The sequence below is a fragment of the Vanessa tameamea genome, chromosome 27 (assembly GCF_037043105.1).
Source record: "Vanessa tameamea isolate UH-Manoa-2023 chromosome 27, ilVanTame1 primary haplotype, whole genome shotgun sequence".
Lineage (NCBI taxonomy): Eukaryota > Metazoa > Arthropoda > Insecta > Lepidoptera > Nymphalidae > Vanessa > Vanessa tameamea.
In genome coordinates this window covers 1,295,244-1,320,999 of record NC_087335.1, presented here as the reverse complement: position 1 = coordinate 1,320,999, position 25,756 = coordinate 1,295,244, and the positions used below count along the sequence as shown (strand labels likewise).

Here is a 25,756-nt window from a genome sequence, read left to right as displayed (position 1 = left end):
TTGAATGTGACTTTTATTTGATTTGATTTAATTTTGAGGAAAGAATGAAAAGAAATGGCCAGTTGGCCACACGTAAATCGTAACCTATAAGTTGCGGGCTCAAATCTCAGCAAGCAATACTGAATTTTCATATGCTTAATTTGTGTTTATTGTTCATCGTACTATATGGAGGAAACCTGCACGTGTTGGATGAAAATACATATACCAAACATGTATTCATCGCATTAGCGAATGGTGGAAGTAATTCTAAGTATTTACAACCTGTTAGTTTACTTTAAATAAATTATATTTTGATTTCCAATTAAATTATGAAGCTATATACCTAGTGACTGCGATTTTAAGCCGTGACATTTTATAGCTTAAATAGAGAAATTTCAACATACAAGCTTAAAGTTAACACGGAGATGTCACGACTGACGTTAAATTAATTCCGCATTTAATGGGGATAATGCGGAAAATTTATTTATAATAGTTTTGATTTAATTCGGTCTCATCAGCGCTTGGCAATGTAAGGGATTTTGTTATGAACTATTTCAAACTATTTTATATACATTAATTCGTGGACATACAGTTTGTAGAAGATATATTTGTAAATAATGTTCATTTCTTTAAAAATAATATAGTATTATTTATGTTATAAAATACTTTAATGGATGTTGTGTCTGTGTGTTTTTTGAAATAACCGCTTTTTGTCAAATGCATATGTATACATATACCAAAATAACATTTTTTACTATTTTTGTCTGTTTGTCTGTCTGTTTGTTCCGGCTAATCTCTGGAACGGGTGGACCGATTTTGACGGGTCTTTAACTAGCAAATGGCTGTAATAAGGAGTAACTTTTATTTTAGAAATATATATGAAATAATAATAAATTGACGCTGCAATGTCGAAATACTGTTCTGTACCACTCAAGACAGCCACTTAATATTACATAAGCCTACTACAGAATTAATAAGTTATAGTAAAATCTGCGAACTGAACCAAAACTTTTTTGTTATATTCGAATTTGACGACCTCCGTGGTCGAGTAGTGTGTACACCGGTTTTCATGGGTATGCCACTCCGAAGTCCCGGGTTCGATTCCCGGCCGAGTCGATTTAGAAAAAGTTCATTAGTTTTCTATGTTGTCTTGGGTCTGGGTGTTTGTGGTGCCGTCGTTACTTCTGATTTTCCATAACACAAGTGCTTTAGCTACTTACATTGTGATCAGAGTAATGTATGTGATGATGTCCAATATTGATTTGTTAAATTCAAACGCGCACGATGTCGCGGGCACAGCTAGTTTGTTATGAAATAAAAAAAGCCACGTGTATGATGCACTTGGTCTGCTGTGTATATAGTATAAGTAAGGGCACACATACACACACATAACATAATGTACACACATATTTTCTTAAACAGTTATGAAAATGGATGCCGAGACCATAATTAGTATGACAATATAATTATATACTACATACTTACATACTTATATGACTGTATTTTTAGATGTTGAAAAAGAGTAACTACTGAGTTTCTTGCCGGTTCTTCTCTAATCTACATTCCGAACCAGTGGTAGCTTTACTTTAAATATTTTGTTAATGACGATTCAAAAGCGCTTGTAAATGTATCTTTTGATTTTGATTTATATAGTTTACATATATACTTATTAACATGCCTTTGAAATTTAATTAATGGAAAATAACTTCTGACTGTCTTATATTGGTTCTTGACTTTAGTATAAACGTTAAAAATGTCAATGTAAATTTCTTCTAAAAGCCTTGTCCAATAAAGTATATTTTGATTATGATTTAACGTTACACATATGACATTTTAGAATTATATACCGTCGGTAAATAGCCGGCAATGAAACGCGATACATTTAAACGAATACGTTGACAAACATTTGTTTGTCGTGCCAGTTTCAAACTTTTGGTAAAACTTCTATATGATGTCATATATTACGATTGATATATGTTCAATGGATGTGACAGTGAATATTTAATTTTATTTATTTTTGTCATAACATTTTTATATGTTAAATATTTCAATCAAACTTTACATATAAAAGACGTTGCATTTAGATTTGACATTTAAGTTGCAATTTATTTCCGCTAAAAGAAGTTTTAATTCGCGTTAATCAATAAAGTATTTAACTATATTTTTTTAATTCTTATTCAATTCAATTTATTTGCGTCAAGTGCTAACTGTCGATTTCAAGCTAGAACATATATATCTGTTTCTCGTATATTTTATTTTATTGAACTTTTTGTCCACGATTTAATTAAGCTAGACTTTAATGAAGCAAAATAAAATGTCATCTATTTAACTCGCCCGTTCACATAAGATAACCAGCTTCTGAAATGTGACGCATAACTATGTAACGACATTATATGCATAAATGCATAGCGTATTCAAAAACTTCTGAGTTTTATGCGCGACATGCAAATGAGAGACAACATTTTCACGTATATATAATTTAAATTTCGAACGTTCTTAATTTAAATTACGTAACTGGTTGTCATTAATTAAAGCGTTCTAAATTAAAAAAAAAAATCATGTAATTTTTCGTGTTACATAATTAATAATTTTAGTGTTACTCGGTAGGTAAGACGGACTCACGGCTTAGGTATTAAAACGAGTCAATGTTATTACAGACACAAGGGACGTAACACCTTGGATCCCATGGGTTCCACACAGATGGTGTTAGAAGCCATATTTGGTCGAAGGGACCGCTGTATCATATAATCAAATCTAATACCGAATATATCACATAGATAAATTTATCTATTTTATTAATAGAAGTTAAATAGGAATAAGTTCTGGTAACGATAGTTTTTGGGATTTGTCGCTAGATGGCGCTATTTTTTAGACTAATTTTTATACCGTTTAAGCGATCGCTATGACAATTGATAAACACACGAGACAATGTTTATCGATAACTTGTTATCAATATAAATATAGTTTGCTTTAACAAAGAGCCTTCATTATAACAATCAGGCATTAATTAGCAGTTCTTGGTACCTGTTCTATTTAATCGTGCTTAGAAAGGGTTAGATAAGGATTACAAATACCCTTTATAATATTTTGTCATATTATAAACATTTCACCTTATAACTCATAGATACTTTATTAAATTTTGTTTTTAAATTAGTAGATTTTCAACACAATTGCGTTTCGGAGAAGGTTTTGGCATATCATATTGTTATCTAAATAGCTGCGTTTCACAGTTTCACTTTGAATTTAAACTATTGACGTGACAGGCGTTTCAACAATTAGTAATATTACTATGAACGTACTTATTTATATAGAAGCGTATAGTATTTATATTATTATTGAAAGTTATTACATTTCGATTTTAAGATGTATACATTTTTTGGTATGTATGTAAAAGATTTTTAAAGTAATTTTCACCAACTTCGAGACGTCAGATGAAATCGAATGTTGTCACATGTGCTAATGACCAATGACAATACAATGGTTTAGTTTAGTGTGTGTGAGTTATGTTAATAGCTTATTTTTTATATAACTGTGATGCGCGGGGCCCTATTCATTGTTTTAATGATTTGCTTATCAAATCAATTAAATTTTTTGATTCGGAATTTTTTATAATTGTTTTTACAATTGAATTAATATTGATATTTTATTCGAAATAAAAAATGTATTCTTTTAAAAATAAAATAAATTTACGTATCAATTTATAAAAAATATGTACTGACATGTATAAATATTTAATCTGTAATTAATTTGTCAATATAGCCATTAATGCTATATATTCTGTTTTAATATATATATGTATTTATTTTTATTAATAATTGTGTAAGCTTTCCGTTAGTGTACATTTATTGGTATCATTGATTCTATAATGTTACCTATTTGATTTATAATATAATCCGGAATATTATATATATGAATAAAGCCAGTCCAACTACAGCCACTAGGGATATGAGATCTAATTCCCAAGGTTGGTCGCGCAATAGTGTTGTAAGCTATCGTTAATATTTCTTACAGTGCCAGTTTCTATGGGCGATAGTGACCACTAACCATCAGGGAGCATTTGCCAGTAGGCCTTTCAACACAAGATGATATACTCAAAAAAAAATTTAGTCTTTGTTTAGTTTTAATAATTGTGTAATTAGTATCAGTGGAAACTTTGCTGATGTATATAATATTGTATATATATATGGCATAAGTGTCATCTCATTGGTTTGTTTTCCTAAAATAAAAATAAAGTGAAAAATCCCAAGTTTTTACAGTTTTATGTGAAGCTAGTTTTAGTCGGTGTGTTAGGGAAAGGGGGAGATGTGGTCGTAGGTAGGTTGCCTGTCTTTCCTTGCTTCAATTCAAACTTACTTCATATCATATTTCATGAATTTAGTTTCAGTGGTTTATTTGTGAAAGCTTGACAGACAGATAGATAGACAGAGTTTCTTTGTCATTTATAATATTAGTAAAGATAAATAATTACTTAAGGCTTACCTAAGGCCCTAATGGATAAATAGACGTGGCTCGCTTATTATTTTTTTTCTTTTAGCGTTGTAGCTTTATAAAATATTATGCAAAGTTTTTTAATGAAATTTCGTTTGGCTACCGTTAGTTAACATGCGATAAAACAAGACTACGCTCAAAACACATCTAGTAGCTCGACATCCATGTCATCAACTTTGCACATTTTACAAAAGTAATTTATATTTTGTCCGTCTATGTGTATATCGTTCAAGTGTAAGGGACATGAGCTGTTTAAACTTTGCTTATATTTAAAGTTTAATATTTTGTACGTTACTTTAATTCCCCTTTTTTGAAGAGAATTTGTCCAGTTAGACAAACATAAAACATACATAACTAGACAATAAAACAACACAGCGTCTGTCTGTGTCTTTATGAATGCGTAAACTCAAAAACTACTGAACCGATTTTCATACGGTTTTTACAGATACGAAGTGATTCATGAAAAAGGTGCAAATGTTTCCTAGTACAGCTTCCGTTATTCTAGCGTACTTTGCGTTTTATGTAAACCCTTAGTCTACTCGTGTGAATCCGGAATATTATATATATGAATAAAGCCAGTCCAACTACAGGCACTAGGGATATGAGATCTAATTCAACCAATCTTGGGTTGGTCGCGCAATAGTGTTGTAAGCTATCGTTAATATTTCTTACAGCGCCAATTTCTATGGTCGATGGTGACCACTAACCATCAGGGGGGCGTTTGCCAGGCTTTTCAACACAAGATGATATACTCAAAAAAAATAGGTAAAATGGCGTTTTTTTATAAGAGAATCCTTAAGAATTTATTTACATTTTATTTTAATTTTATTATTTATTGTTAAAGTTAGAAATACAACTGAGTATTTTGTGAATATTTCTGTTGCTATTTTTGATATCGAGCAAAGAAGGGCAAAAAATCGCGTTTGTTGTAGGTACAGGAGGCTAACTTAAATATTTATTTTATTTTGTTTTTAGTACTTGTCGCTATAGCGGCAACAGAAATGCATAATTTGTGACAATTTCAACTGTCTAGCTATCGCGGTTCTTGAGATACGGCCTGGTGACAGACAGACGGGCAGACAGCGAAGTCATTACTAAGACTAAGTGGGACCCTTACTTTTTTATTTTTTACTCTTTGGGTACAGAACCCTAAAAAGATGTATATTATTATAAAAACAACAGCTCAGTTGAAATTCCTAGAATATTTAACGCCACGCATAATATGAACTTACATGATAAATTCTAAGCGATCCCTTTGTATTTTATTCTCAGTAAAACCTATAGTTAAATGATATACAATAATATCCATATAAGATCTTAATTTGGTACATGGTTATTTTTATCACTACAAGTATTTAAAACGGGATATTTACCATGTTATTTATTTATATTCGATGGAGCTCGATATTTCGACATTATCCGCGAATGTCTTGTTCCCGAGTCTCGTGAAGTTTTTTACTTACATACATTTTTAAGTATATAAAGCCCCTTATGTATGTTTATTATTATGTATTTCTATGAAAAAAAAACTGTACTAATATGAAAGGGAACGTTGGTTTATAATCTACGATATTTATATACATAAAATTTGTACCGTAAGATGTAGTGCGTTTCGGAGAAGGCTTGAGCATATAATGTTATACATATAATAAAATTGGAGTGTCTGTTTGTAATATTAAAATAACCACGTTTTACTAAATGCATATGTATGTATACACGGTACGTATACCTAAATAACATTTTTTACAATTTTTGTCTGTCTGTCTGTCTGTTTGTTCCGGCTAATCTCTGGAACGGCTCGACCGATTTTGACGGGACTTTCACTGGCAGATAGCTGATGTAATGATGTAACTTAGACTACTTTTATTTTAGAATTATATGTAAAATAATAATAAAGTCACGCTTTTTAATTTAATTCAAACGCGCATGCAGTCGCGGGTACAGCTAGTATTATTATATAAATCGCTGCGCTTCGCCGTTTCACTTTGAATTTAAACTATTGACGTGACAGGCGTTTCAACAATGGCATGTCCGTACGTATATAACAGGGGTCATTTATAATTTATAATAATAATATTAACATGTACGTACGTATTTATATTATTATTTAAATTAGTATATATTTTTTTTTTAATTTCGAAATTAAAGCAGAACAGAATAGAACAGATAAACAAACAGAGTAGCAAGAAATATCTTTAACGTTTATCAACAAATTACGAGTCACACATTTTGATCATATCGTACTGAAATGACGTAAACGTCCCTTAGCTTCTAACCCTTATCACATTTGACGCAGATTGTCCTATGTGGAAGTTTTGCAGTGTGTATTTGATTTTATCACTCGATAAATTACGTTTAAATTGCACTAGCGTCTGCCTTCGTCTATACACTTTACGCGCTACTGGGTGAAGGCCTAGTCTCGTCTTTGCTAATTCTTACAGTCTTCCGGCAGTCTTTACCAGGATGTTATTTATTGAAAATAGGTAACTACGCTTTTCTCACCAATTAAGTTACTTATTTAATTTTTTTTTTTTCTAGCGTTCAGATATTTTATGTCACCATGTGACCACCTGATGGGTAATGGTCACCATTGCCTATAGAAAGTGTTACAGTGGTTAGAAAGCGTGTATCTTAACCGATGATTTCGGGTTCAAACTCAGGCACCACTGAATTTTCATGTGCTTATTTGTGTTTATAATTCATATCGTGCTCGGCGGTGAAGGAAAACATCGTGAGGAAACCTGCATGTGTCTAATTTCAATGAAATTCTGCCACATGTGTATTCCACCAACCCTTATTAGAGCAGCGTGGTGAAATATGCTCCAAACCGTCTCCTCATAGGGAGAGGAGGCCAGCTGTGGGAAATTTACAGGCTGCTATAGTAAAAAAAAAATGTAATTTCGATTAAAAAGTGCCGTTTTAAGCATAATTTGTATCACCCTTTCGGTTTGAAGCCTGAGTGAGCCAGTGTAATTATTTCTAATAGCACTAAAAGCACTGTTAGTTTCAAAAATAACAATGTTTTAATATGTTTTTGTGTGGTATATAAAACTGCAGTTTTAGTTTGTAGTTTAAATGTAGTTCATAGTTACCTGGATATTGTAGTGTATCTCGTGGACTTTGGGTTCCCAGTTGGACCCTCGACTTCCTTTATCTCCTCACTTGATACTGAAACAAAAATATAATACGATTAATTAAAGACATTTTTGGTACTTAATATTTTGTTAGATAAGAAGTAATTTTTAATTTTGTATCTTATCAACAAGCAAGCTTGGACCCCATGGGCGGAAACTGTACTATTCACCATTAAAGGGGGTAATGTTGGGATACAGGGTTGTAAACAAATTCATAAAGCACTTCATTGCATAAATTCCATACGGTCCAAGCCTTTGGTTCATATGCTATGTATCCAAAAACCAACATCAATTTATAAAAAAAACAAAAATTGGGGGAAATTTTTAAACAATTATTTTTGATCTTATTGTTAGGCTACTTTATAGAGCTTTTATCAAAACTTTAAACAGACACTTACATTTTAGTTAAAAAAAAAAACTTATTGTACAGACTTCTGCATACCGCAGAATAGACTCATAAAATTCTAATATAAAAAAAAAAACAGTGAATAAGAGATTTTTTATGTTTAGTTCATTTTATATTTTCGCATAAATAACATCAAAACGAGCTCAGCTTAAATGAGATATGGTGTTAAACAATTAAAACATTTTCATTCGTACGTATGTAATTGCATACTAAAACTATTAATGTTCTCAGTTAAAACTACCCTTAGAGACATTAAGTATGTGTAGAGTATAGAATAAACAGACCGTGCAAATATATTTTTAAAAATAAAAAGTGACTATATATTATTGTTTATATAAATACCTCACAGATTATATTATTTATATTTATGAAATTACATCTTAATGAACGTCAGTAGTTTCGGTAATCGTACTATGAGTAACCAATATTTTTACCTTTTTTAGTTGAAACAATGTATAATATTTCCCTTATAATATTAACCAAACTATTTACGTATATATTACATAACTATGAAATAACATTGCTAAGCTAAATTGTCATTATTATGAGAGTTGAACGCAAATTAATTAGGCCACCTCTGTACATTTACAAGTCTACGTAGAGCCCTAGAGGTATATTCAGCTTAATTTTAGCAATTTAGATGGAACAGTCCCTCTGAGAATGAGATAAACTGAGCCTTTGTGCACGACTGAAACAACACAAGTAACGTTAATTTATTAAGAATTCGAGAATTTTGTATAAATTTACAAATTCATGTTTGATTGGTGACTCGAATAATGAAAGGTTAATAAAAGCTCCTGGACTATTTACTATTAGCTCTAAGACTATATTATTTATTTATTTAATTGGAGAACGTACAGCCGTTGATAAACAAAAATAACATATACTTAATAACTATTAGGCCAATAACAGTTCTCACATATAACATTAAAAAAAAAAAAACAAAACAAAAATTATACTAGATTTCTCTGATTATCTTCGATCAGTTTATCGTGCGCACAGCTATTGATTACCCGCAGATATTCCTGCAATGTTTCAACATCTGACAACAGTGAAACTTACTCGTATTCTGACTTCACGAAGAGTTCACTTCGTATCTCACTTTTGAAATGTTGACAAGTGACTTACGGTTATACACCATTTTGATACGTGTATTCTTTATGGTATAAATATTATACTAAATGTTCTATATCAAATTCTGTATTTTCATAATATTTTTAAGGTGAGTTTCGAGTAACTTCTTACAAATACCTCTACTATTAAAACAGTTCCAACACGTTTGTTTAGTCACAAAGCTTAGAAATAAAGATTACATAATTAATCATGCTATAAGTTCATAGACTCACGGTTGGGCAAAGTGTATTACATAAGAAATAAGGGGTCACATTTAATCCCGAGCGTGGTTCACGGAAGAATCCGTTTACGGATGTAAATATATCTTGCCAAGTATGAAATACGAAATGAATGATGAATCAAATGAATTATAAATTCTAATGGAATTTTATACTCGGCGGCCGTATTTTGAACCCGAAACCTTCCTTTATAACAACAATAAGGGTATAGACTACGCTTATACAACCATCTTGAATCTTGAAACGAGATGGTTCAGAAGAAGTACAGAGTAAAAACAGTATTACGACAGCTTAAGTTGTTCGTTTTAAAGAAAATTATAGAGAGGTTACGTGCCTGTCTTAGTTGAAATATTGAGACATTGAAGTTTGACTTGAAAATGAAAATGTTGCAATTTTTTATGAAGCAAGTCGCAATGGATGAATTTGATCCCGATACCTTGACATTGATTTAAAATGAGAAGCATTTTTAAAATAAGGAGGAAATTTATATGTTTCTGAAGAAATGTTTAGACGATAAAGAATTGTGGAATTCGTTGATTTTGTGGGATGTAACTGATTTTTGGAAAACAGTAACTGCTGATTTTCTTGCCGGTTCTTCTCCGTAGAATCTACGTTAATTTAATCATGGAAATGTCGATTTGAAACTGTTAGCAAGATCCTATTTGAATAAAGTATATTTTGGTTTTGATTGATAAATATGTAAAGCATAGTTTTGCAAACATTTGGAAAGATTATTCTCCGAATATTTTCCATCGTGAAAAGGAAATGACTTTGAGCGACATTCGCTTAAAGTTAATCCTTATATTTAATTTATTAAACCCTAATACATTTAAAAAAAATTCATCGATAACCGAAAAGCATTCAAAGAAAAATTTGCGATCTTCCGAACTCTAAGATGCTTATGACGTCAATAAGAATCTGACAAGTTTTGTAATATTCGGAAAACTGAAGATATCGTTTGATTTGTTGGAAATGGCATCGAGTTTAATTTAAGTTTTTCAATTAAAAAAACCGATTAAAGGATTCTTTACGGACTTGACTTAAACGCGCCGATGTTGATGGTGACCACTTGCATTAGTTGGCTCACCAACTTACCTACCTCAAGGACAGTCGGTTTGATTGTATCTTTTGAATTATGTAAATACAATATCCCAAAATAATTTTCTTAACTGTTTTATAAATCACATCAATGTTGTTGCATTTACAGTTAAGTAGTTTCTAAATTAATGGAATTTTGTATTTGATGTTATTCTTTCATCATATAACATTTTGTTTTATTGAATCTAAATTCTCTAAAATATATTAAAAATAAGTTTTGATGCATTTGTAGATCTAAATGACTGGTTTTATAGAGGCTATGACGTCAAAACGATGCGGCGAATGGACTCCGTTACGTAAAACTTAATCAAGACTTTTGTAAGTTTGTCTACGAAATATTCTGAAGTTTTTCATTTTATAATCAGAAACATTTTTTTTATGGCATTGGTTGGCGGACGAGCATATGGGCCACCTGATGGTAAGTAGTCACCACCGCCCATAGACAAAGGCGCTGTAAGAAATATTAACCATTCCTTACATCATCTTTGCGCCACCAACCTTGGGAACTAAGATGTTATGTCCCTTGTGCCTGTGATTACACTGGCTCACTCACCCTTCAAACCGAAACACAACAATACAGAGTACTGTTATTTTGCGGTAGAATATCTGATGAATGGGTGGTACCTATCCAGACGGGCTTGCACAAAGCCCTACCACCAATTATATAGTAGCCTTATTATGATTATTGTGTCTCGTTCTTTCACCATTGGTTTGACATTTGAAAGAGGAAGACAGAACATTGTTTAACGAATTACACCTTTAACAGTATTTAAAGATCAAGCCGTTTAGTTAGCAGTTTAGTTTTAAAGAATACATAGACTAAGCATAGACTGTATATAAAGGCCCAGTAAGTTGAAATACATATATGCTTTTAAAAAATCTTTTAAGACAAGATTCGTTTATTTAATAATAATTGAAGATATTTTTTGTTAGCCAATTAATTTAAGTTTTATGTTAAAATTATTAACAGAGAATTCTTTTTGTTCTTTATAAGATAAAAGATATTCATTGTTAATAATAAAATATGTTCTTTAATTAAATAAATAAGAGTACCTACTTAGTTTCGTGCCGAATTTTCTTAGGCGAGACTTCGAATCGGTTACGATGGTACTTCTTACCGATTCTAGTCAAAAGATAAAAAAAACTGACGGGTTTTAAATCGGATAATTTAAATAATATATCTTAATGTTATCTTTTAAGAAGTCGAGTCATGATATATTTCAGAAAGTAACTTAAGAGCTTCAATAAAATACACTTTAGGACAAGTTATAAACCAGAATAATCCGGTTTATATTGGGATAAAATTTCAAGGTTTTTCGTTCAATTTACTGACCCCTAAAACAGCAGATAGCAACCTAATAAAACTTTATACCATAACAATTCCAATTCCACCATTAAACCAACGAGGCAAATAAAATTACGATACAGGAAAAATAGCGTATTTCAAAATACATTACGCCGTACATAGACATCAAGGAAACTGGAAAATCTCGTGAAATATTATAACGAATGGTTCCGTAACATTAATTTTCTTTATTACAGTAGATCACTGAGAAATTGTTTCATTTTAGATGGTTTTACTTAACCGTTGAGAATTTGTAATTTAACGTTCTGTACAATGTAGGAAAAAGCTTAACGTTATTTGATTTTTTGAAATGTCAAATTTATCATAATAATGTCTCACTGCTGAGTAAAGGCTTCCTCTCCTCTTGAATGAAGGTCACGGGTTCAAGTGAGCTGGTCTTCTGAGATTTAATGTTTTTTACGATATAATTAGTTCGATTGAGTTTTCGTGAATAAATTTAATTGATCTATACTAATATTATAAACGCAGAACGGTCACGGTCACGCTAAACTTTTCAATGAACCGATTTTGATGATATTTGACGTGAAGCAAGCTTCAACTCCAAGGAATGACATAAATTATTTTTTCATACCTAACAATTGATAAACAACCCCTAAAAACCGCCGGTGACAACTAGTTGGGAATAAAATTCTGTCACAGTTGTATCCAAACTGTATTTAGTCAACGTTATGGTATGATTTCGAAATCTTCTCCTCAAGGGAGCAAGTCTTTGTTCAGCAGTGGAATAATTACAGGCTGTTATAATCTATATTTACACACGAGGTTTTTCGCAATGTCTAACTGAAACTATTTACACTACTAAACTAATACATAAATATATATATATATATAAAACTTACACCAGAAGATGTTGTGCGTTTGTAAGTTTCACTCCTTTATTGAAGTGACAGTCATGTATATTATGTTCTTCACATTAACACATTAACAGCCTGTAAAATTCCCACTGCTGGGCTAAGGCTCCCCTCTCCCTTTGAGGAGAAGGTTTGTAGCATATTCTACATTATAGATACACATATGGCAGAATTTCGTTGAAATTAGACACATGCAGGTTTCTTTACAATGCCTGACGAGCTCGAAATAAATTATAAACACAAATTAAGCACATGAAAATTCAGTGTTGCTTGCCTGGGTTTGAACCCGCAATCATCGGTTAAGATGCACGCGTTCTAACCACTGGGCCATCTCGGCTCTGGTATAATATGAATTACGATTAATTTTTAATGGTTTAGTCTCATACGGAACCCCGAAACCACAAGGGTCATTCCGTAAACAAGAACGTTTTGAAGTACACTCGAAACGGAGCTCAAATTTATTTCGAGTCGTTGGAGTAATGATAATTTACCGGAAAAAATTACATAAGCTTTTCTTGTAAGGGAAATTTGTAAGATGAAATTTCATCCTTATTACACAACACGTTACAAAGGTACAGACGGTGGATATAACACTCGCCATTATTCTACAGATCGTGTACTTTTTTTCAGTTTTAAGATTATAGACATTAGTCGCTGTAAGATATTTTAAATCATCAACACGGAACTGACCTTGGAAACTAATCATAATCATCATCATAATCAGACTGTATTAGTCCACTGCTAGACATATGCCTTCCCTAAGGCGCGCCACTGAGCCCGATCTTCAGCCCTTCTTATCCACTTTCTACCAGCCACCTTCCGTACATCATCGCTCCACCTTGTCACAAGGCGTTCTAGACTACGCTTGCCGATTCGCGGTCTCCACTCTAGAACCTTCTTGTCCCAACGGCCAAATTACAACCACTACAGCTGACTAATCCTCTGAACTATGTCGATCACCTTCGTTCTCTGTCAGATCACCTCGTTCCGGATTTGATCCTTCAGAGAAACACCATGATAGCTCTCTCCTTAGCCCGCCGAATGGAAACTAATACGTTTTCCCTTTTAAGTTACGGAGAAGGGACAAAATATGATTTCTTAAATTATTGCTAATTTTATTTACAGCCAAATAAACGATAAAACGGAGATTAAACCCTGAAAAGGGAATTCGTACCCCCTGAAGGGGAAAATAAAATATTCATGAATTAAGGTTTAATATATGTATTTAAATAATAATAAACTAAGGATTATTAAATTTAATTTATCAACCTTTTCCATATCCAAGTCGTTCGTTATAATTTTCATCATTTATTTGAACATTAATCTGACATGACGTCATTATAAATTATTTTTATATTTGACCTTTAATTTGATTTTCAAATTTGACGGAAAGTCCCGAGTTTATTATTTTAAATTGGATTTGATGAATATTTGTTTTAATTAATGAAGCGAAGCGAAAGCTTGGACTTCTAAATATAAACATTTTTCTTCATCAGACTTTAACGGACTTTTGATTAGTCATTTCTATACTTGTAAATTCTTACATGTTAATTAGTTTTAAAAATATCCTCTATCATGTAATATATCCAGTGATTAAAATACAGTAACCTTAATCAATAGTTACGGGGTTCAAATCCAGGCACTATTGAATTTTCATGACCTATGTTTGTGTTTATAATTCATCTTCAGCATCGTGAGGAAACCTGCATGTGTCGGAAGAAAATTTCAAAGTGTATCCACTGAAGAAGCGTGGTGAATAAGTGGTGGTAGGCACTTTCCATCAGGTAAGCTTCCTGCTCGTTTGCTATCTATCCCATAATAAAAACCTTACCCCAGCAATGGGATAATTACTGTTTTTATATATCATAGGTAGGGTCGAGCTATGGGCCACCTGATGGTACTTTAAGTGGTCACCACCGCCCATAGACAATGGCGCTACAACCAACCATGAGAACTGAGATGTTCTGTCCCTTGAGCCCGTAGTAACATACTTTACACACACTCAACCTTCAAACCGGAACACAAGAATACTAAGTACTGTTGTTTGGAGGTAGAATATCTGATGAGTGGGTGGTACGTACCCAGACGGGCTTGCACGAAGCCCTGCCACCAATTAAAAGTACTGGCTACTACATAACTTCACTTTAGATTCATTAAGGTAAAAAAAATATCTACCCCAAAGCTATTAAAAGAGAAGGGATCATCGGAATTAATATAGATTACAAAAACGTTTCAATTTAGAAGCGATTTAACCCCCTTCCGCGTCGTTGGGCGGAGAAAGTAAAAATTCCATTTATAGGTGAAGAGAATCGCAATTATTACCGTTTTTATCGGTTCATGTCTTCAGGTAGAATGGTAATTTTTGGTTGGAAGCACTGCCGTAAAGTCCCTTAACACAGGTAGGTATTACGCTAGCAGTATCCTCTCAAACACCGATTACCGCACTGTAAAATATTGTCCGATAAAATTGCTAACTTAAGAAGTAGAATTTTTTGTGAAAATTCAGAATATAACATTTTCTTTGGATTTTTTTTTTGTATTAATATGTTTTGTTACATAGGAATTATTAACATTGAGGCCTTTACTGTATACAAATAAGAATTTAAAATTGTTACTGTACAAATCATGATTATATTTTGAAATTAAAAATAAACATAAATTAAGTATTTTAAAAAACTTAAGATATTAGTTATTATTTTTATTCATTTTAAACTTACTCGATACGCGAAACTGTATCGATAATTGGTCACATCACTAATTGGCGCTATTTCGTCATTAATTAAGCAAGTTTTCGATATCAATTAGTAAACAATTGCCGTTCACTATTAAATTGGGATTCGTTGACATCAAGTATCGATCCGTTTTTAACGCTACTGGAGGTTTTCAGGGTTTTTCTGACATAGCTCTTTGGTATATCAAGAATATTAAAAAGGCGTATCGAACTTTTACCGATTTTGATACAACACTTATCAAAGTCGATCACAAATAGTGTCTACAAGTTGCACCAAATATAGAAAGAAATTGGATATATATATATCATAATTTCTTATATTTTTGGAAACTAGTCGATAAATAGGAGGCAATCGGTCAAAAAAAGTAGCACAAAGCCTCTGACAAAAACTGTTTTAACGCAACACTCAAAACTCTATATGCGGTTATACTGGATGAAGTCAAAGTTAGAGGGTAGTCCAAAATAATTAAATATGGTCCCTTCTTAGTGCGCCACCAACTTTCAAACGAGGAGTGCTTCTAAATTTAAAATCTATACATTAAAATATACTATACGTTGATATTATGTTAACTCATTAATACTGATGACTAAACTCCGACTTTGTCCGACTGATCACAATACAAGTTGAAACATACACTCCAGATAGAGCAAGTCGTATTGAATATTAAAGCCAGTATGTGTCTACTGTTGTCACGTCAATAGTCTAAATTTAAGGCGGATGATACTGCGAAGCGTACCTTGTGACGTAATCATATTATATTCTAAAACATTCTAGAAAATGCATGCATCGCTTGGTATAAGTTTTGTGTATATTGGTTGAGTATTTTTTTAATGTAATAAGCAGGCAGACCGACCACCTAATGTTAAGTGGTCACCACCGCCTATAGACCCATCTTTACGTTGCCAATGCGCCACTATCCTTGGGAAGTAAGATGTTATGTCCCTTGTGCCTGTAGTTACCCTGGCTCAAACTGAAACTTAAACCCCAACAAATTGGAACACAAAAATACTAAGTATTACTATCTGGCGGTAGGATACCTGATGAGTGGGTGGTACCTACCCAAACGGGCACCGAATCCAACTACCAAGTGTATGTATGTCATCTTCTAAACATATAATAAAATTGGAGTGTCTGTTTGTAATATTAAAATAACCGCTTTTTACTAAATGCATATATATGTATAAACGGTACATATACCAAAACAATTTTTTTACATTTTTTGGCTGTCTGTCTGTCTGTTGGTTCCGGCTAATCTCTGAAACGGCTGCACCGATTTTAACGGGACTTTCACTCGCAGATAGCTGATGTTATAAGGAGTAACTAAGCTGCAACAATGACATTTTTGTTAAATTCAAACACGCACGAAGTCGCGGGCACAGCTAGTACAGAATAAACTTGATAACAAAACGATGATCACAATAATCCAAGTGACGCGTTTCGCAGCTGTCTGTCCATCTCGTTTATTGAAAAAGGTTGTTAAAAGTAAATACAATATTCGCATCTGTCTGAACGGAAATGTGAAATGAATATTTTGATACTGTACGTCATAATAACTCTTTCATGTGGTTCATTTTATTTATTATAAGAAATTCCGTCGTTAACTATTATTACTTGGTGGTAGGGCTTTGTGCAAGCCCGTCTGGGTAGGTACCACCCACTCATCAGATATTCTACCGCCAAACAGCAGTATTTAGTATTGTTGTGTTCCGGTTTGAAGTGTCAGTGAGCCAGTGTAACTACAGGCACAAGGGACGTAACATCTTAGTTCCCAAGGTTGGTGGCGCATTGGTGATGTAAGGAATGGTTAATATTACTTACAACGCCATTGCCTATGGGCGGTGGTGACCACTTACTATCAGGAGGCTCATTTGCTCGTCCGCCTACCGATATCATAAAATATATATATATATAAATTTTTAAGAAAGCTCGCTTTGCTATGGATACTTGGTGGTGGGGCTTTGTACTAGGCCGTTTGAGTTATCCAACTTTTTCTCTTATTTTCAGTTGGTCGCATTGGTAATGTAAGAAATCGAAGAAAACATACCTTCAAGAGACGCATTTGCCAGTCCCCCTAGCTACATGTTACAATACACAATTGTGAATTAGCATTTAAATTTAGATCCAGTTGTTTTATCCTCTATGCCGTTGCGGCTTTACTATAATCGATTTCGCGAAACCAAAAACTTTGTACGACACGTTTTTATAAGGTATCGTATAATATTCGACTTCTGTTTCCTACAATTTTGTTCGAAAAAGTTTTACTATTTTTGTAACAGCAATTTCGTATATGGTCGGAATGACACACTATTAATCACGCTATGCGTATTGATGATAAGGGATGGTTTTAATAGAAAAATGCCATCCCTAACTATCTGTGCTCGAATGTTACGAAATTCATAGCGGAATATTCGACGTCGATTTTCGTTTTATGCATCACTAGACACCAGAGATCACTTACAACTAGATATGGTACGTGAAGTAAAAGTGAAGCAACCTGGAACGTCCGACCGAAATTGATGGTTACTTAAAGAATTTATAATTAAATACAAAACAATAAATAAATATGCAGTAAAATAAAAAATATTTTGGTATCTATATTAATATTAGAAAGGTTTTCTTGGTGGTAGGGCTTTCTGCAGGCCCGTCTGGGTCCGTACCACCCACTCATCAGATTTTCTACCGCCAAACAGCAGTACTCAGTATTGTTGTATTCCGGTTTGAAGGGCGAGTGAGCCAGTGTAACTACAGACACAAGGGACGTAACATCTTAGTTCTCGAGGTTGGTGGCGCATTGGTGATGTAAGGAATGGTTAATATTTCTTACAACGCCATTGTCTATGGGCGGTAGGGAACACTTACCATCAGGTGGCCCATTTGCTCGTCCGCCTACCGATATTATAAAAAAAAGATGAAATTAACTCTGTCTGTCTGTCTGTCTCACGGCCAAACCATTGAACTGAATTTAATAAAATTTGTTATGAAGCTAGCTTGAAGCCAAAGGAAAGACGTACGTTACTATTGTTTTATGTCTGACGTCCAACTTTCCTACGCAAGCGAAGACACAGGATACAACTCGTTATAATTTACAACAACTAAGTATAGATACGCGCTTTACACTCAAGGGACTAGGGAGAGCGTGATGTCGTTTGCCATCACGACATTCGTACATTCGTTATTACTCCTGAGGCGTGCATTTATATACGACACATTAAAACACATATTTTTATAACATCCAATCATTTAAACATGCAATTTTGAAAAAGGGACGCTGTCTCATCCAGTGGCTCTATCTAGCGAATGTCAACAACTCAATAAATGTGACTGACGTTTACTCGAACCTTTGATTCCAATATGACTTGAACTGACACCATTGCAATTAGGGTTCCGTTATTCGTAACGTAAAACCACAGTTTTTTTATGATATTCCTAACTATGCCGCAGATAATTTATGGAATGTATTTTATTAAGCAGCAATACTTAGCATTTTTGTGTTCCGTTTCCGAAAAGCCAGTGAGCCAGTGTAACAAAATGTCCAATGGCGGTGTATGTTTTGTCACCAATTTATATTAATTTATATAATTCACAAGTGTTGCTTATTACCGATGAGATAGGTATGTTATTATAATTTTCATTTTACAGTTTTAAAAGAGTTTTTTTGTGGTATAAAAACGACTCTATGGGTAGATAAGGGTTAGGAGGTGGCTAAAGGGTAAAACATCAATCGATTGATCAAGTAAAAATCTGCAAACGTCAGATGAAAATTTGACACATGGCTTCACTGACGTATTGAAGAAGTTTGCTGGTATAATTTCCGAGCATCCTCAATAGAAGAGCCTGCTGTATTACCATTTGATAGATACTAATCAATGTGTTCATTGCTCGCTTGCTCATAACTAATTTGTCTGCATAATAGAAAGGATGTATCCATAAAGGGCTGGAGCAATATCAGGCTACGAAGCACAGCGGACCATGGCTTTGTACCATGCAACGAACGAAGTCGATGAACAAGAATGATTTCCGTTAATTCGTCCGAAGCGTCCATGGTCAATGCGATGTGTACTTGTATTCATGCAAAACGAACGTCTAACGTTTACACTTTGTGGGTAGTTTTGGATAAGTTTAACTTTAGATTAATAATTATTTGTGTATAGACCCCATGTTATGATAATTCAAAAACAGTTAAACATAAAAAAGGCTTTTGTATATCTTATCGGATTTATAAAATTCTTAAAAATTGAGATATTTATTCAATCTATACTTCTATACTAATATTATAAATGTGAAAGTAACTCTGTCTGCCTGTCTGCCTGTCACTCCTTCACGCCCAAACCAATGAACCGTATTAGACGAAATTTGGTATGAAGTAAACTTGAACTCCAAGGAAGGACATAGTCTACTTTTTTGCCTAACACGTAACCAACCCGGAAGCCGCGGGCGACAACTAGCATAATATATACATATTATATACATAATATATACATATATCACATACATATAAGCAAGCACTATACAAATTTCATACTTAAAATGTCATTTAAAATTTTGTTAAGATTATATTTAATGTGATGCTTTTTATATACTTTTTTATGTACTCGTACATGTAAGGCTGTTACAACGTTTGAAATTAAACATAATTAAAAATATATTACGATGTGCAATTAAAAGAAATGATTCGATCTGACATTTGTGAGAAATCGTTTGGAAAAATACGAAAACAAAACATATTAAGAACAATATTATGCCAGTAATTATAATTAAGCAAGCACCTTAAACGGTCTTAAGCACCGACTCCAGCGAAAAAGAGAAATACCAGACAGACAGCCTCACCATCATAATTAGCTGCATTTAATGAAAAGAACTCGATTCGAGCAAAAAGTGAAGGCTTATTTAGCGGTCTTCTAAAAACTCTCTTTAACAGCAATTACAGTGTATTCCTCGTTTTTCCACAATGAAAAACAAAGTTCCCGCCCTATTTTTAGTTTGGGTCCATTTTGAAATTAAACAAACTACCGGAACGCAATTCGGAGCTTTTAAGCTGATAATGGTGGTAAACTTTTAGTTTGGAAATTCGAGTCGTAAAGCCTTCGCTCACAAACGTTCCGTGAACTTCCGACTCGAAATTAGCTCATCGAGCTATTAAAAATAAGAATTATTTTTGTTTGACCCGGAAACTGTGCTGGTATTGTGTTTGTAATTTCATTGAGAGGAGACCGACTCTTATTTATTTTGCAGGGGGGATATAAAATCTAGATTAGTTGGCGGAACATTGGTAGTTAGAACTTTGATGAATATATCCAACAACGCTGGTGAGGAGGTACACATTGCTAAGCTGCATAAATCGTGCAAAACCTGTCTCTTTTTTGTTTTATTCTTTAGTACTGCAAATATATTTCGATTTATTCAAAAACAATAAGATTAAGATAATATATAACAGAGCCAAGACAGCCTACGACACCGTCGAAGATGACGTGCATAAATCTATACAAGAAACGAGCAGTTTCATAGCTTGAGTTTATAATTCATCTTGTGCAGTACACGCTTGAGTTGGATGCCCCAAATCTACCCAGGAGAGGTTATTATTTTATCAAAATAATTTGATCATATAAAAAGAGTTACTGTTTTTAAATTAACTAAGCGAGTGAGTCAGTGTAACTACAGGCATAAGGGACACAACTATGCGCCATTGTCCATGGGGGGTGGTGACCACTTACCATCAGGTCCATTTGCTCGTCGGCCTGCGTATATAACCTTTTTTTTTTTCAATTATTGTTAAATACTTAAGGAGAAATGAATCATAAATAAATAATAGCTATTATTTTTTAGGTTTGAAAATGTTTTTTCCAAAAGAATGTTACAAACATTCACTTAAATGAACTTACCGGTTAGCTCATAAATAATAATTAACCTTATATATTAAGCGTACAGAGAAATCCAAATATACATAGTTCAGTTTCCTTTATAAGATGGTAGTAACAATAACATATGTTTATAAAGTGGGTAGTTTTACTTTACATTTAAGCTCTGGCACAACAACCTAAGTACCAACGCAAGGAGAGGGAACGAAAAGGTGCGTCACGTAATGTCAGTCAATATATCGATGTTTATAATACCTATCATTTATAAAAACGAATCCAATATTATTAACGATTCAAAAAATATTTTAAACGGCTATATTAAAAGGCATTTCAGACGTCCAGATTAAAATTGACTGAAAATCGACGTCACGACCACTCGGTATCAGGTTGATAGGAAAAAAAAATATATATTTTTTCCATAACGCGTGTCGGACGCACGGTGTCAGTTTAAAAGGCTGAACTTTAATTGTCGATGTTGATTTTATGATTTTATGGATTGTTGTCGTGACAAACGTAATGGATGCAAATATGAAATAACAAGTCTTTAAATAATGTTTATGTAAAGAATCATAGAAACAATTTCGAAAAATATTAAACCGACTTCAAAATTAGAAACAGTTAGTGGACTAATAACAATCCAACTACCTATATTTTCATACGTGTAATTTACTAACATCGTTCCCTAAGTTGAAGTGCAACTAACTTAAATTAATAACTATCATCTCGATACGAGTTTTAGTTTTCGAGAAATTCGCGGAGAAACGTACAGATATACACACAAACATACGCTTACGAAATGAATCATCATACTCGAATATAATTCAATTCTAACAATGTTACATACTTGCATGTCGAACTGATTTTGACTTTTTTTGAAGTCGGTTAAAAATTAAACAATTTTATGAGATGCCTCGTTCGATTAGTTGTTATAAGGCTTGGGTTCAAATCCTGGCTCGGGTCAATACTGTGTTTGACCCAACACTTGGGCCAATCGGCTATTTTTCTTGAAGATTGGCCACCCCGACAGAAAGCTCTTACAATTTTAAAAAATAGGAACACGTACCTTTTTCACCTTTAATTTCTTGGTTACCCCTGTACCACACAATCTTGGCAGCTGGCTTCGCATTTTTGACTTGGCACTCCAGGACCACGTCCTCCCCTTCTTTCACCTCCAGCTTGGAGTTGTGAGGATGGTTGACTATTTCCACTGCATTTGGGGGAGCTGTAACAAAAAAAGTTAATTGACAATTAGTATAGTTTAGGAGCTAGTAGGTGCAGTTCGAACGCAGGAATCTTAAGAGGCGGGAAGGATCTTTTTCTTAAGAGTGGAGACTTTTGTTTAACAGTGACATTTATTTACTTCAAATTATCACGTTATTTTAATTGAAAATTAGTATTTTTTCACTATCCTTTTCAGCGCTGACCTCTTGGTACCTTTTAGTAACTTTTATTTATTTTATTTTTTTTATTTATTTATTTTAAGTGAATATACATTTTATTTATATTGTACTGTATTAAAAACGATGTAACAAAAACCCTATTGGATTTATCCGTACATCGGTATGCTTTGTCAACACTTATAGACTTAAAACTATACAATACTAACAAAATGAAATATAAAAGAAACAAAAAGCAGGTACATAGCAAATAAATGATGTTACAATTAGTTGTTTATTTTTTTCATAAAACAGCGATAAGCGAATTGACGCTGTGACTATTCATTAACCTGCTCAGAACAACATCGTTTAGTATAGCGTATACAGGTGTTTCATGTATTGTATTAATTATTTTATATTATAGTACTAGATAAGAATTTATAGACTCAAAGTTAAGAGACGTCACGTATTTTAATGATTAATATTACAATGGAATAAATTTTAATATTAAACAAATAAATTATCTAAAGTTTACTGAAAAAATCCTCAAAATATTAAACAATTGTTAATTATACAAGACAGTGTGGATCACAGTCACAGACTTAACGTCTTGTATAAATTGTTGGTGTACGAAGTGATTTAAATTGCTTAAAAATTGCCGACCCCTTTGCTCGTTTATTTACCTGAATTAAGTTAAAATAATAAGTGTATATAAGCTTATTTTATTTAAAATTTCGACTGGCGAAACGAAATTGCAAAGTCAAACTAATTCCTCAGCCAGATATTGTCTAAATACACAAATTTACGATCATATTATTTCGATTTCCGCCTACCTGGCCTCCCTCCTACCTCCTACCTTGATCGAAATGAATTGCGGTTTTATTATATATGAAAATAAAAAAATCTTTTGGTATCCGTTTTTTTTTATGTGCGTTTGTGCGTATTTGATCGGTTGAGAGTTTTAGTTGATTCGAAACATGTACTGTGTTTCGTGACTTTGAATTGGAACCCAAGACTTAAAGAAGACTGTTATTTAAATTAATGAATAAACTTATTTATTTTTACCGTGATGAGAGCATAAATATTTGGAGAAAACTTAATATGTATAAAATTTGTAAAAAAAATATTTACGAGAAATATCATTAATTTGCATATTCAAGCTTAAAATTAAATGTATATATCTTTATGTATTTATTTTTATTTTAAGATACATATAGTAGCTGTTTGTGAACAATGAACCAAGTAAATGGGTTAATTGCCGAGCAATATTTACTGTAATTGTATTTTCTTTACGACGATCGACGCATGTGTGTATTGACTATACTCACAAATTGATACGATATACATACTCATACGAATACATATTATTTATTGGAGTATTCAATAAAAATTCAAGGAGTCATCGCATTTAGAAAACCGATATTAAACGCAGTTTTTAAACCAGCAATTATAACATAAAAGGCAGATAGAGCGCGTAGAGCAACATAGTCAAACAAAGAAAGCGAATACAAAATATAAAATTTGTACCAAATTCGAAAGGCAGATCCTTTTGATTTATATATTAATGAACAAACATATATTATTTGTAGAAATGACATACTACTTAACTTCTACAACAGGGGATCCAGCAATGGTTCACGCATTTTTGTCTGCAATAAAGTATTCTAATATACAGCAATATACTTTAACAATGAGTTTAATTTTAATAATTTATTTAAATTCTTAAAATTAAAAAAGATTGTGGGTTCAAATCCGGACAACCAATAAACAATTTGCTCAATTTATTTTTATAATTTATATTGTGCTCAAAGCAAAACCTGCATGTGTTGGCTGAAAATCTGCCACATGTGTAAACAGAAATCTCCTTTAAACCAACGTCGTGGAGTAAGTTCCTCCTCCTTATAAAGAGTAACTATATTCATGTTTATGTTAAAATAAACTTAAAACCCCTGCGGTATGAAATGCAGAATCCACCGAAGAAAATTGAAAACATATTACGAACTCTCTTCACGAATTAATCGTGTACTAACATTCGTAACTGATTGAATGTTTAAGCGTTTGCTACCGAGCTACGTCTAATAAATTATATTGGAATTTAATATCGCTTGAATCGAATCATATATCACAAATGCAATATTACAAATGTTAAAAAGAACCACTTCGTGTATACAATACGAAAGGCGTACCGCAACCCATATTCCTAGGAGCCGTTTACATTGTGTCTTTGTGATAAATCAATAACAAAAAAATACACGTGTGCGTCTCGGGACGCTCGACAGAAGTGAAAACTTAAAAAAAAACGTCCGTCCGAAATATGGCTAGCGCTGTGGATTAGAGTGAGAGAGAAGGAGCTGCCGTACTGGCTACGGCCGTAACGCGTTACGTAACGAAGCGGTTTACCCCCCACTATAAGAAGTTATCACTAAATAATCATATAAATCAATGATTAAATGTACATAAATGTTTCATAAAATTTCTTTAGAACGCTCTGTGGAGTTTCCGGTCGGATATATGATTATATTTATATTGACGATATGATTATATTTTTGTATTTGATCGCCTAATTATCGAGGATTGTTACATGACATTTAATATTACGTTACGATCCACGGGAGAATGTTTAACGAGTAGCAAGCGAATGTTTTATATGGGATGAAAGAGTATTCTTATTTGTTATTGTTAAGTGAGGATGATACTAACTCAAAAGCAGGATTGAACTGACTATCATTTTATATAGAATTGTTATAAGATTAGCATTTTTTAAAAATTGTTCAGAATGTGTTTAAAACTGCAATCTTGTTTAAGACGAATACGTTAGAGTAACTGGATAAACGGCTGTCAATGTCTATCCTTGTCATAATTGTTGTAATAATTCTATTCAATATTTAAAAAGGAGCACATGTTAAAATGTACTTATTTTCTTAACGGGAAGGGGTCACACATAGCAATGTTTAAAAAAAATATCTAAATCATTTCATAGTGCGTTCTATATTCAATGATTAAAGTCACTCAGTCACGTGCACGTGATTTATTTACATCACATATGTCGTTACGTAAACATGTAAACGGGCTACATGAGTTTGTGATATCAATATCGTGGCAACTATAATATGTCCTGG

The 25,756-nt window shown here is 32.8% G+C and overlaps 1 protein-coding gene across 3 annotated transcripts in view; it reads right to left on the bottom strand.

Annotated features, from left to right (window-relative positions):
• The window catches only part of LOC113404892 (nephrin), a 238,106-nt gene that overhangs the window by 79,959 nt on the left and 132,391 nt on the right, over positions 1-25,756 (bottom strand). For all 3 annotated transcript variants that reach the window (XM_064219262.1, XM_064219261.1, XM_026645963.2), the window contains exons 5-6: positions 22,325-22,483; positions 7,560-7,635 (exon numbers count right to left, since the gene is read on the bottom strand). In XM_064219262.1, the coding sequence (XP_064075332.1) occupies positions 7,560-7,635; positions 22,325-22,483 (235 nt within the window). The remainder of the gene's footprint in view (positions 1-7,559; positions 7,636-22,324; positions 22,484-25,756) is intronic.